At 37.2% G+C, this 12,354-nt stretch overlaps 1 protein-coding gene across 3 annotated transcripts in view; it reads left to right on the top strand.

Annotated features, from left to right (window-relative positions):
* The window catches only part of ZRANB1 (zinc finger RANBP2-type containing 1), a 69,209-nt gene that overhangs the window by 48,971 nt on the left and 7,884 nt on the right, over positions 1–12,354 (top strand). For 2 of the 3 annotated variants that reach the window (XM_059900542.1, XM_059900541.1), the window contains 3 exons: positions 1,026–1,179; positions 3,364–3,435; positions 5,753–5,951. In XM_059900542.1, coding sequence (XP_059756525.1) covers positions 1,026–1,179; positions 3,364–3,435; positions 5,753–5,951 — 425 coding nt within the window. The remainder of the gene's footprint in view (positions 1–1,025; positions 1,180–3,363; positions 3,436–5,752; positions 5,952–12,354) is intronic. The other variant, XM_059900543.1, reaches the window with a different exon arrangement.

Below are 12,354 nucleotides of genomic sequence, written 5' to 3'. Positions count from 1 at the left end.
GCTTTTTTAAAAAATTAAGAATTATAGGGACTTCCCTGGCTGTCCAGTGGTTAAGACGCCGCGCTTCCACAGCAGGGGGTGCGGGTTTGATCCCTGGTTGGGGAACTAGGATCCCGCATGCTGTGTGGTGCTGCCCAAAAATAGAAAAAAAAAAAAAAAATCAGAATTGTAACAAGTGGGGAGGGATTTGAAGTCATTGGGAACTAACCCTTTAAAGGTTGGGAATCCGCCTGCCAGTGCAGGGGACATGGGTTTGATCCCTGGTCCAGGGAGATCCCACATGCCGTGGAGCAACTAAGCCCGTGCGCCACAACTACTGAGCCTGTGCTCTAGAGCCTGCGAGCCACTACTGAAGCCCGTGTGCCTAGAGCCTGTGCTCTGCAACAAGAGAAGCCACCGCAATGAGAAGCCCGCGCACCACAATGAAGAGTAGCCCCCGTCCCCGCAACTAGAGAAAGCCCGCGTGTAGCAATGAAGACCCAACCCAGCCAAAAATAACTAAAAATAAATAAATTTATTAAAAAAAAAATCATGCTTTTCTTTATTCTAAGTCAAGTTACTTGAAATATTCTTAACAGAGCAGGAGAAGAGTGTTTGTACTTTCCTCTTTCTCCGTGAGCTAAAATTCCCTGTTTTTTTAAGAATGTTTTTATTAGGGGCATGATGGTTATTCTTACTTTGTTTTCTGTCCTCCCTCCCCCTCCTATGATGAACGTTTGTGAACAACTCCATTTTACATAAATTTTTATATGCATCTTTGTGTATTTCCTTGGGATAAACTCCACTAGAAAGTAGAACTACTGAGTTGAGAGGGCAAAGCATTTTTATCACTGTTTTCCAGGGAAGTTGTACTGATATATACTTATACTACTGAGGAAATCACACCCAGTACCTCATATATTTAAAACAAAAACAAAAACACCTTGAGTTACTGGGAAATTTTGGCAATTTCTTTTATACACTGTTTTTTTCTGCTTCCACTGATGATAAATGAGATGTAGAGGAAAGTTTCTTTTGTATTTAAGGTGTCTCAACAAGCCGCAAAGTGTATTCCAGCAATGGTGTGTCCTGAACTGACAGAGCAAATCCGGCGTGAGATAGCTGCCTCTCTTCATCAGAGAAAGGGGGATTTTGCTTGCTATTTCCTAACTGACCTTGTAACATTTACGTTGCCAGCAGGTAACTCCAAATCTCTGTGTGAGAACAAATTTCCACTTTATTATAATTTTTTAATGTCTGAATGAAAATGTTTGTTAGAAAACAGATAACTTAGCTACTATATGTGGATCTTAAATTACTTGATTACCCTGTTTTACTGGAAGTGACCAGTACAGGGGCCATTTATAAACTAATGCCTTAGAGCTGACAGGAAGACAGCAGCTGATAATAAGTGACTTCTTTGTGGGCCTCAGATATTTAAAAAAGTCTGTTTTATCCATTTATTTTTCTCTTTGTTTTTATTTTAGAATATTATCAGTCTGCTTTTTTTCTTTTTCTTTTCATAGATAACTATGGGTTACCTGATATTAGGAGATAAGATCAGAACATGGGTTTTTGATAGGTAGAGTCAAGTTATTTGAGTCAAAGATACTGGCATTCTTTTGAAAGTGTCATTACTTTCTTCACTTACTACATTAATTTCTACTATATTTGTGAAGCAACTTTTTATTTTTCAGTTCCATGACAAGTGGAAATGTCTTCCAGGCTGTTTTTTGTCAGTTGGCATTGAATAAATGCACTAAACACCAAAAGTTTCTAAATAAAACTTACATTTTGGTTTTGAGTGTTTTGAGCTTTTTTTATATAGCGATATGAACAGAGGTATTTACAAAGTGGTAGAAAATAACAACTAAGCTTTTGAAAATCAGACAAATTTCATTTGAAATGCACTCTGTATATTTAAACTTAGTACTTCAAGTGATGATTAGATTTTAAGTTGAAAATAGTTGTAAGTTTAAAACATTTTTGTAAGGGTAATGCTTCTTGCTCTAGACTACTCAATTAGTAAACTGAACAGAGCATAGAGAATTTGAGAAGGTGAGGAAAACAGAAATCTGCGTGCCAAAATGAATGGCTCAGTAACTTGTATAAGGAGATTCTAAAGTCTGAAAATAACAGTCCTGAGCAGAGGTTGAGAGTGGGGGGGGAAGAGAACAGACAAAAATTTGTTTGTTTGTTTGTTGTTGTTGTTATTTTAACTTGAATATTAGATAGCTCTGTTCTTTTTTCTTTTCTTTTATTTCAACTTTATTATCATTGACAAAGAAAATTGTAAAATATTTCAAGTGTACTTTGTGGTGATTTGATTTATACATACATTGTGAAAGTTAACTGTTAATTAACTAGATTCCCCCTGTCTAGTTAATTAACACATTCATCACCTCACATTTATTTATCAGTTTATTTATATTTTGGGTGAGAACATTAAGTTTTGTTCTCTTAGTGAATTTCAATTGTACAATACAGCGTTACTGACTATTGTTACTATGTTTTGCATTTAATCCTAGCTGTCTTCATTTTATGGCTTATAGTTTGTACTCTTTTAGCAGTTTCTCCCTATCCCTTCCTGCCTTGCCCCTGGCAGCTGCTTTTCTACTCTCTGTTTCTATGAGTTTGACTTTTTTTTTTTTAAGATTCCATATGTAAGTAATACCATGCAATATTGGTCTTTCTCTGTTGAGCTTATTTCACTTAGCATAATGTCTCCAAGGTCCTTCCGTATGTTGCATGGCATGATTTTCTTCTTTCTCATGGCTTAATAATACTGCATTGTATAGATATATCACATCTACTTTATTTATTCACCCACTGATAGACACTTAGGTTGTTTTCATATATTGGCTATTGCGACTAATGCTGCAACCAACATGGGGGTACAAATACCTTTTCGATACCCTGTTGTCATATCCTTTGGCTGTGTACCCAAAAGTGAGATTGCTGGATCATATGATAGTTTTATTTTAAGTTTTTGAGGATCCTTCATACTGTTTTCCATAGTGACTGCACCAGTTTACATTCCCACCACTGGTGCACAAGGGTTCCCTTTTCTCCACATTCTCATCAACATTTGTTATCTCTTGTTGGTTTGATAATAGCTGTATATAATTACTGGTCCAAATGATTTTCTTTTTATTGTTTGTAGATAGATCACAGTTTTGATAATGAAGTACAGAAAGGAAATATTTTACACCTCATACACACACACACATACACGAGATACATGCATGTTTTTTAAAAGAAGCTACTCGACAGCCTTCAGTGGAAAGGGAGTTATTTTAGAGGAAGTTACTGTTAGATGCTGGCATCAAATTTTTTAAGTTATGAGACATATAAAGATTTTTTAAATCTGGTTTTTCTTTGTAGATATTGAAGACTTGCCTCCAACAGTCCAAGAAAAATTATTTGATGAGGTGCTTGATAGAGATGTTCAAAAAGGTAAGCATGGAATTAATGAGTATAATTTATCTTTTATTGATTTCAATAAACTTTTTGCTTTGCTTTGTAAGTTTTGGAATAGTTTGGTGTATGCTCAGCATATTTTATTTCTACTTTAAATTGAAAATATAAAGTCCTTAAGAACAGTGTTGTATTGTGCTGTTAAAAGTGCTCATTCATAGCTCTTAACTGTGGTAGAGTGAATAAAGGTATAAAAATTTTTAAACCTTGGTTTTCTGTTTCCTATTCTAGAATGAGTATATTTTCATATTAAAAATTTTTAGAAAATAAATCGTGAAGAATTTAAAAATGGAGTAAATTATTCTAGAGCCTTAAGGTGTTTCAACTACTCAAAAGGTTTATATTTCAATTGATCAGAATTATTTAGGTGTTTATTAATAAATTACATATAAATCTATTAACTTCTAGAGAATAGGTTCTTTCTTCCACTGAATATTTCTTAATTGCAGAAGCATGAAAATGAACATTTTATTTATTTACTTATTTATATTGAAGTATAGTTGATTTACAATATTGTGTTAATTTCTGCTGTACAACAAAGTGATTCAGTTATACTTATACATACATTCTTTTTTATGTTCTTTTCCATTATGGTTTATCACAGGATATTGAGTACAGTTCCCTGTGCTCTGCATTAGGACCTTGTTGTTTATCCATCCTATATATAGTAGTTTGCATCTACCAACCCCAAACTCCCAGTCCATCCCTCTCCCTCCTCCCCTCCCCCTTGGCAACCACAAGTCTGTTCTCTATGTCTGTGAGTCTGTTTCTGTTTCATAGATAAGTTCATTTGCATCGTATTTTAGATTCCACATATAAGTGATATCATATGGTATTTGTCTTTCTCTTTCCGACTTACTTCACTTAGTATGATAATCTCTAGGCCCATCCATGTTGCTGCAAATGACATTATTTCATTCTTTTTTATGGCTGAGTAGTATTCCATTGTACCACATCTTTTTATCCATTCATCTGTTGATGGACATTTAGGTCATTTCCATGTCTTGGCTATTGTGAGTAGTGCTGCTTTGAACACAGGGGAGCATTTATCTTTTTGAATTATAGTTTTGTCTGGATATGTGCCCAGGAGTGGGATTGCTGGATCATATGGCAACTCTATTTTTAGTTTTTTGAGGAATCTCCGTACTGTTTTCCATAATGGCTGTACCAACTTACATTTCCACCAACAGTGTAGGAGGGTTCCCTTTTCTCCACAGCCTCTCCAGCATTTGTTATTTGTAGACTTTTTAATAATGGCCACTCTGACCAGTGTGAGGTAGTATCTCATTCTGGTTTCGATTTGCATTTCTCCAGTAATTAGCGATGTTGAGCACCTTTTCATGTGCCTGTTGGCCATGTGTATGTCTTTGGTGAAATGTCTGTTTAGGTCTTCTGCCCATTTTTCAATTGGGTTGTTTGTTTTTCCGTTGTTGAGTTGTATGAGCTGTTTGTATATTTTGGAAATTAAGCCCTTGTCAGTCAAATCATCTGCAAATATTTTCTCCCATTCCACAGATTGTTTTTTTGTTTTGTTTATGGTTTCCTTTGCTGTGTAAAAGCTTGTAAGTTTGATTAGGTCCCATTTGTTTATTTTTGTTTTTATTTCTATTGCTTTGGGAGACTGACCTAAGGAAAAAAATGGTACGATTTATATCAGAGAATGTTTTTGCCTGTGTTCTTTTCCAGAAGTTTTACGGTGTGATGTCTTGTATTTGAGTCTTTTAAGTCATTTTGAGTTTATTTTTGTGTGTGGTGTGAGGGTGTGTTCTAACTTTATTGATTTACATGCATCTGTCCAACTTTCCCAACACTACTTGCTGAAGAGACTGTCTTTTTCTCGTTGTATATTCTTGCCTCCTTTGTTGAAGATTAATTGACCGTAGGTGTGCAGGTTTATTTCTGGACTTTCTATTCTGTTCCATTGTTCCGTATGTCTGTTTTTGTGCCAATACCATGGTGTTTTGATTACTGTAGTAATTGTCTGAAGTATTCTCTGAAGTTTGGGAAGGTTAGACCTCCTGCTTTATTCTTTTTCCTCAGGATTGCTTTGGCAATCCTGGGTCTTTTATGGTTCCATGTAAATTTTAGGATTATTTGTTTTGTTCTGTGAAAAATGTCATGGGTAATTTGATAGGGATCGTGTTAAATCTGTAGATTGCTTTGGGTAGTGTGGCCATTTTAACAGTATTAATTCTTCCAATCCAAGAGCATGGGATATCTTCCCATTTCTTTGAATCATCTTCAATTTCCTTTATTAATGTTTTATATGAACATGTTATTTAAATTCTTCATATAGAGTTAGAAGAAGAATCTCCAATTATAAACTGGTCCTTGGAATTGGCTACACGTTTGGACAGTCGACTGTATGCACTTTGGAACCGGACTGCAGGAGACTGCTTACTTGATTCAGTACTACAAGCTACCTGGGGCATTTATGACAAGGACTCGGTGCTTCGGAAAGCCCTGCATGACAGCCTGCATGACTGTTCACATTGGTGAGCTGACATCCTTCCCTTTTTAAATCCAGGAGTGCACTGGCTGAATCATTTCCTTACAGTGGTGGGATACTTTTTGTCTGTTATATTTTCTGTGGAAGCTAGGGGGAAAAAAACTTTGGTTTTCGACACTGAGACACTTTGAACATCTCAGTGGTTTTTATATCTTTTTGCTAAGCTTTAAAATAGAAACATTTGAAGTTGTAGTAGTGGTCTTAAATATAGAAAGGTCTTTGCTCATATTTTATTTTTTTGGTTTCACCTGTTTATTTTTAGTGTGGCTAGTGGAAAATTTTAAACTACATATATGTACACTGTATTTCGTGTCGGTCAGCTCTGGTGCTCATATTTTAAAGTAGCTTTGATTTCGTATTTCTGTTCAACTTTAAGAGATTATATTGATTGTGTATTACGAGTTTTTCTTCCTGAGACAGGTAGTCTTAAGACCACGTTTTATTTTGCAAATTTTCAAATCCACAGAAAAGTTAAAAAAAAAAAAAAATCAGTGCAAGGGACCCCAACATCTCCTTCATTGGATCGACCAGTTGTTAATTGTTAACATTTTGCCACAGGTGCTGCATCTCTATGCACCTAAGCACTCCCCTTCGCCAGTTAGTTTTAGGCATCCTGATGCTTTACCCTTCGGTATTTCAGCATGCATCTTTTAAGAACAAGGATACTCTCCTACCCAACCACATCCTCATTACCACATCTAAGAAAATCAACATTGACTCGGTTATCTAGCATACAGTCCAAATCACACTTTCAGCTTGTCTCAAAAATATCCTTTTTTTTAAAAAAATCCAGTAGTCAATCAAGTATATGACTAGTCTTGAACTGTAAATTCAGATGGTAACCTGATTGGATAGCTAAAGAAAGAATGTGTCATTCAGAACTGATGGTTTAGACATTCAGCCCTTGTCCAGGGGAGAGGACTTTGTGCCTTTTAGTGGAGGGTGATTTCTCTGGATTGATCTGGTAGTGTGGGCAATACCATTCCTTTTGTGATGCGGATTCATCAGGCCAGGTAAGCCTGATGTCATTAAATGTTCAGTCTGTCTGACCTCTCTAGATTGGATTACTTGCTCATCAAACAACATCCTAATGATGATTTGGCTGTTTGTGTGGGCCTGCCCACACCAAGAGGATGAGAGTCGTTTTGGATATTGTGGTTTTACAGGTCTGCCTTGTAGGTTTAGTTAATGTGACTCTGCCCTTGGAAAGATAGATCTGTCCTCTGGGTGTGGATGAGATCTGGCTGCTCAGCCTGGAAACTAGATCTGAACCTTAGTAAAGCTACCATTTTGCAAGTCCTTTTTAAAAGGCAGCTCTAGCCTTTCCTCTGGTGGTAATATTCTGACCCTGTTGTAAGGTTGAAAGTGTACTGTAAATTTCAGCAGGTGATATCTACTTTTCCTAGCTGTGAGGGCTTTAAAAAAAAAAAGACATCGGTGGCTATTAATAATAATAGTTTGGGAACTTCATGCTACCTGCTTCTCAAAGCTGGCAGTGGGTGATCCTCTGGATTGGAGTTGTCACTTACATTTGTATTAGCACTGAAATTCTAGTTTTGAGTCATTTGAAGTCTCAAAAGTCTAATGTGAAAGTAGGGAGAAAAAGAAAGAGATTGCCATAATCTGAGGTAGAAAATGGGCAAGATGGCTATTAAGAGTGAGAAGGACCTAGGTTGTATGAGTGCAGCCACTGGTAAGTGCTATTGTAGCAGATCGTTTGGTAATGGAGGCCTTGGTTCTAAAAGGATGCTTCAGCTGGCATATGAACAGGCTTTCTAAAATAAAGAGCACCTTGGTACCACCTCCTCCAATCCCTACCATACAGGGTCTTCACCTGATGTTTTACAGTTAAGGCATAGGAAGCTGCAAGGATTGTAGTGATCACATAGACATCTTTTTCAGTATCTTGGGGTGGAGAGGGGATGAAGATTATCAAATGGGGAGAGAGGAGGCATTGTTGCCATAGATTCAAGGCATCAATGATGTGGGTCAAATATATTAGCTATTAACCTTACTGAATAACGATTAAATTGTTGACTATTTTGAGTTGTGACAAGTTTGTTGACTGGGCTCTTATATGACTATTAGAAGGTAGAATGAGAGGGCCCTGTCCTAGGTCAGGAGAGGAGCAGCCAGTATATCACTTGTGCAGTCTCCTTTTCTTTTTTTTTTAATTAATTAATTAATTTATTTATTTATTTTTGGCTGTGTTGGGTCTTCGTTTCTGTGCGAGGGCTTTCTCTAGTTGCGGCAGGCAGGGGCCACTCTTCATCGCGGTGCGCAGGCCTCTCACTATCGCGGCCTCTCTTGTTGGGGAGCACAGGCTCCAGACGCGCAGGCTCAGTAGTTGTGGCTCACGGGCCTAGTTGCTGCGCGGTATGTGGGATATTCCCAGACCAAGGCTCGAACCCGTGTCCCCTGCATTAGCAGGCAGATTCTCAACCACTTCGCCGCCAGGGAAGCCCCAGTCTCCTTTTAAATCAGCTTTTTGCTAGGGTTTCCTTTGCTCATAATCCGAATCAGGTGGGATGGGACTTTTTTTAAGTCATAAAATATCTAAATGAGAACTGAGAAAGTAATTTTATTTTATTTAAACCCTTCCTCCTATCACTTCAAGATAGGACATTTTTTTTGTGGTGGTAGCTGTGCTGTTCTGTAGGGTGTCTATGATTTGAACCGGCTCAAGTGCTCGAGATGGAATATTGTACTTGCCTTTGATTGACATGTCAATCCAAATAGCCAAATGGGAGTAATTAATGTAAATAGGGGGAAAAAATCAGTGAAAAATCAGTTCTTTTAGAAATATCATCTTTGGATAACTTATTATTGTGCCTCTCTGTATACATTTTTAGACCTTAATTTGTTGAGAGCAGTTTTAGTTCACAGCACAATGGAAAGGAAGGCACTGTTGTTTGCCATGTCCTCCCACGCGTAAGCGCCCATTACGAACATCCCCCACAAAGTGGTACGTTTGTGACAAGTGATGAACCGACACTGGCAATATCCTTATCACCCAAAGTCCGTAGTTCACATTAGGGTTCATCTTAGTATACATTCTGCGATTTTGGACAAATGTGTAATGACATGTGTCCACCATTATATTGATAGTGTTGAACAGAGAATTACAATGACAGTGTCAGAGGGAGTATTGTCAAGGCCCCAGAATCCTCTGTGCTCTGCCAGTGCATCCTTTCCTCCTCCCTAACTCTGGCAGCCACTGGTCTTTTTACTGTCTCTGTTGTTTTTGCCTTTTCCACACTGTCATGTGGTTGGAGTCATATGATATGTAGCCATTTCAGATCAGCTGCTTTCGCTTCGTAATGTGCGTTTAAGGTTCCTCTGTTTTTTCATGGCTTAGATAGCTCATTTCTTTGTAATGCTGAAAAGTACTTCATTGTCTGGATGTACCCATTTTATCCATTCTGAAGGACACTTTGCTTGCAAGTTTTGGCAGTTATGAATAAAGCTGCTGTAAACTTCCATATGCAGGGTTTTGTGTGTTCATAGATTTTCAGTTCCTTTGGGTAAACACCAAAGTTCATAATAGCTGGATTATCTGATAAGAGTATGTGTTTAGTTTTGTGAGAAACTGCCAATCGATCTTCCAAGGTGGCAGTACTGTTATGCATTCCCACCAGCAATGAATGAGAATTCCTGTTGCTCCATATCCTTGCCAGCATTTGATGTTGTCAGCATTATTACATTTAGATCATTGACATTCAAAGTGATTATTGATATAGTTGGATTCATAACTACCATGTTTGTAACTGTTTTCTATTTGTTGCCCTGTTCTTGTCTTTCACTCTTTTACTGTCTTTCGTGTTTTTAGTTGAGCATTTTATGATTCTATTTTCTCTACTTTCTTAGCATATCAGTTATACTTCTTTTTTTAACTTTTATTAGTGGTTTCCCTAGAGTTTGCAGTATATTGTTACAGTTCATCCAAGTCCGCTTTCAGATAACGTTGTACTGCTTCATGGGTTGTGTCATTACCTCATAATAACAAAATAATCCTAATTCCTCCTTTCTGTCCCTTGTATCTTTATTGTCATTCATTTCACTTATATGTAAGCATACATAAGCGCATACCTGCACACACGCTCGCGTGCGCATATGCACACTATATATATATACATAAGCATGCATAATCAAATATATTGTTATTATTTTGAATAAACTATTATCTGTTAGATCAATTAAGAATAAAAAATAAAAAGTTTAAATTTTATCTTCAATTTATTTCTTAATGCTCTTCCTTTCTTTATGTAGATCAAAATTTTTGATCTATGTTATTTTCCTTCTTTCTAAAGAACTTCTTTTAACATTTCTTGTGAACCGGGTCTCTGGCAACAAATTCCCTCTATTTTTGTTTGTCTGAGAAAGACTTTATTTCTCTTTTACTTTTGAAAGATAATTTCACAGGATATAGAATTCTAGTTTGGTGGTTTTTTTGTCTCAACTTTTAAAATATTTCACTTCATTCTCTTCTTGCTTGCATGGTTTCTGAGAAGTCGGATATAATTCTTATCTTTTGTTTCTACATAAGCAGTGCTTTTTGTTCTTTTTAAATAAATTTATTTATTTATTTACTTTTGGCTGAGTTGGGTCTTGGTTGCTGTGCGTGGGCTTTCTCTAGTTGTGTCGAGCGGGGGCTACTCTTCATTGCATTGTGCAGGTTTCTCATTGCAGTGGCTTTTCTTGTTGTGGAGCACGAACTCTAGGCGCACGGGCTTCAGTAGTTGTAGCACGCAGGCTCAGTGGTTGTGGCTCATGGGCTCTAGAGCGCAGGCTCAGTATTTGTGGCGCACGGGCTTAGTTGCTCAGTGGCATGTGGGATCTTCCCAGATCAGGGCTCGAACCTGTGCTCCCTGCATTGCCAGGAGGATTCTTAACCACTGCGCCACCAGGGAAGTCCCAGGTAGGTGTTTTTTATACTCTGTCTTCGTTCAGGACTTTTTTCTTTAATTTTCTGTAGTTTGAATATGATATGCCTAGGTGTAGTTTTTCTCGCATTTTTCCTTCTTGTTCTCTGAGCTTCCTGGATCTGTGGTATGGTGTCTGACATTAATTTGGTGAAATTCTCAGTCATTATTGTTTCAAATATTTCTTCCGTTACTTTCTTTTTTCTCCCTCTATTATTGTCATTTGTATGTTATACCTTTTGTAGTTGTCCCATGGTTATTTGAAATTCACTTCTTTTTTTTCTATATGTGTTTTCTTTGCTTTTTAGATTTGGAGGTTTGTATTGATGTATCTTCATGAGGTTCTTTGCTTAGCTGTATCCAGTCCACTAATAAGCCTATCAAAAATGTTCTTCATTTCTGTTGGTGTTTTTGATCTCTAGCATTTCATTTTGGCTCTTTCTTAGGATTTCCATCTCTCTTCTTACATTGCCCATCTGTTCTTGCATGCTATCTTTTTCCATTAGATCCCTTAGCATATTTATTATAGTTGTTTACAGTTTTTAAATTTAAAATTTTAAAGTTTTATTCCTGTGTTTTCATCTAGGAATTTCATAGTTTTAGCTTTTACATTTAAAGTCTGTGACCCATTTTGAGCTAATTTTTATTGAAGGTGTGAGGTAAAGATCTAAAATCATCTGTTTTGCATGGATATCCAGTTGTCCCAGTACTGTTTATTTTTTTTCCCCATTCAAATGCCTTGGTACTTTTGTCAAAAAGTATTTGACCATAAAAGTAAAAGTTTATTTCTGGACTCTCAGTTCTTTCCTGTTGATATGTATGTCTGTCCTTATGCCGACATTAGACTTTCTTGATGATTGTAGCTTTGTGGTAGGTTTTGAAATCAGGAGTATAAGTCTTCCAACTTTGTACTTCTTTTTCAAGATTCTTTTTGCTATTCTGAATTCTTTGGATTTCTAGATAAATTTTAGGTTCTGGCTTCTGCAGAAAAGTCCTCTGAGATTTTGATAGAGATTGCACTGAATGTGGAATTCATCCATGAATGTGGAATTGCCTTTTTTTTTAAATAAATTTATTTATTTTTACTTATTTATTTTTGGCTGCATTGGGTCTTCGTTGCTGCTCGCGGGCTTTCTCTAGTTGTGGCAAGCGGGGGCTACGGGCTTCATTAGTTGTGGCACGCGGGCTCTAGAGCATAGGCTCAGTAGTTGTGGCCCACAGGCTTAGTTGCTCTGCGGCATGTGGGATCTTCCTGGACTAGGGCTCAAACCCATGTCCCCTGCATCGGCAGGCGGATTCTTAACCACTGCGCCACCAGGGAAGCCCGGAATTGACTTTTGAATGTTAAAGCCAAACTTGCTGTCTCACTTGGTCTTGTATTCCTGGATTTGGTTTGCTTGTCTGTTCTCAGTGAGCCAGGTAGCTTGAGTGTTTAGGTCTTTGTGTGGTGGGTGTGATTATTTGAAC

This window comes from Balaenoptera ricei, chromosome 16, assembly GCF_028023285.1.
Source record: "Balaenoptera ricei isolate mBalRic1 chromosome 16, mBalRic1.hap2, whole genome shotgun sequence".
NCBI lineage: Eukaryota > Metazoa > Chordata > Mammalia > Artiodactyla > Balaenopteridae > Balaenoptera > Balaenoptera ricei.
This window is presented reverse-complemented; position numbering and strand designations above follow the sequence as displayed.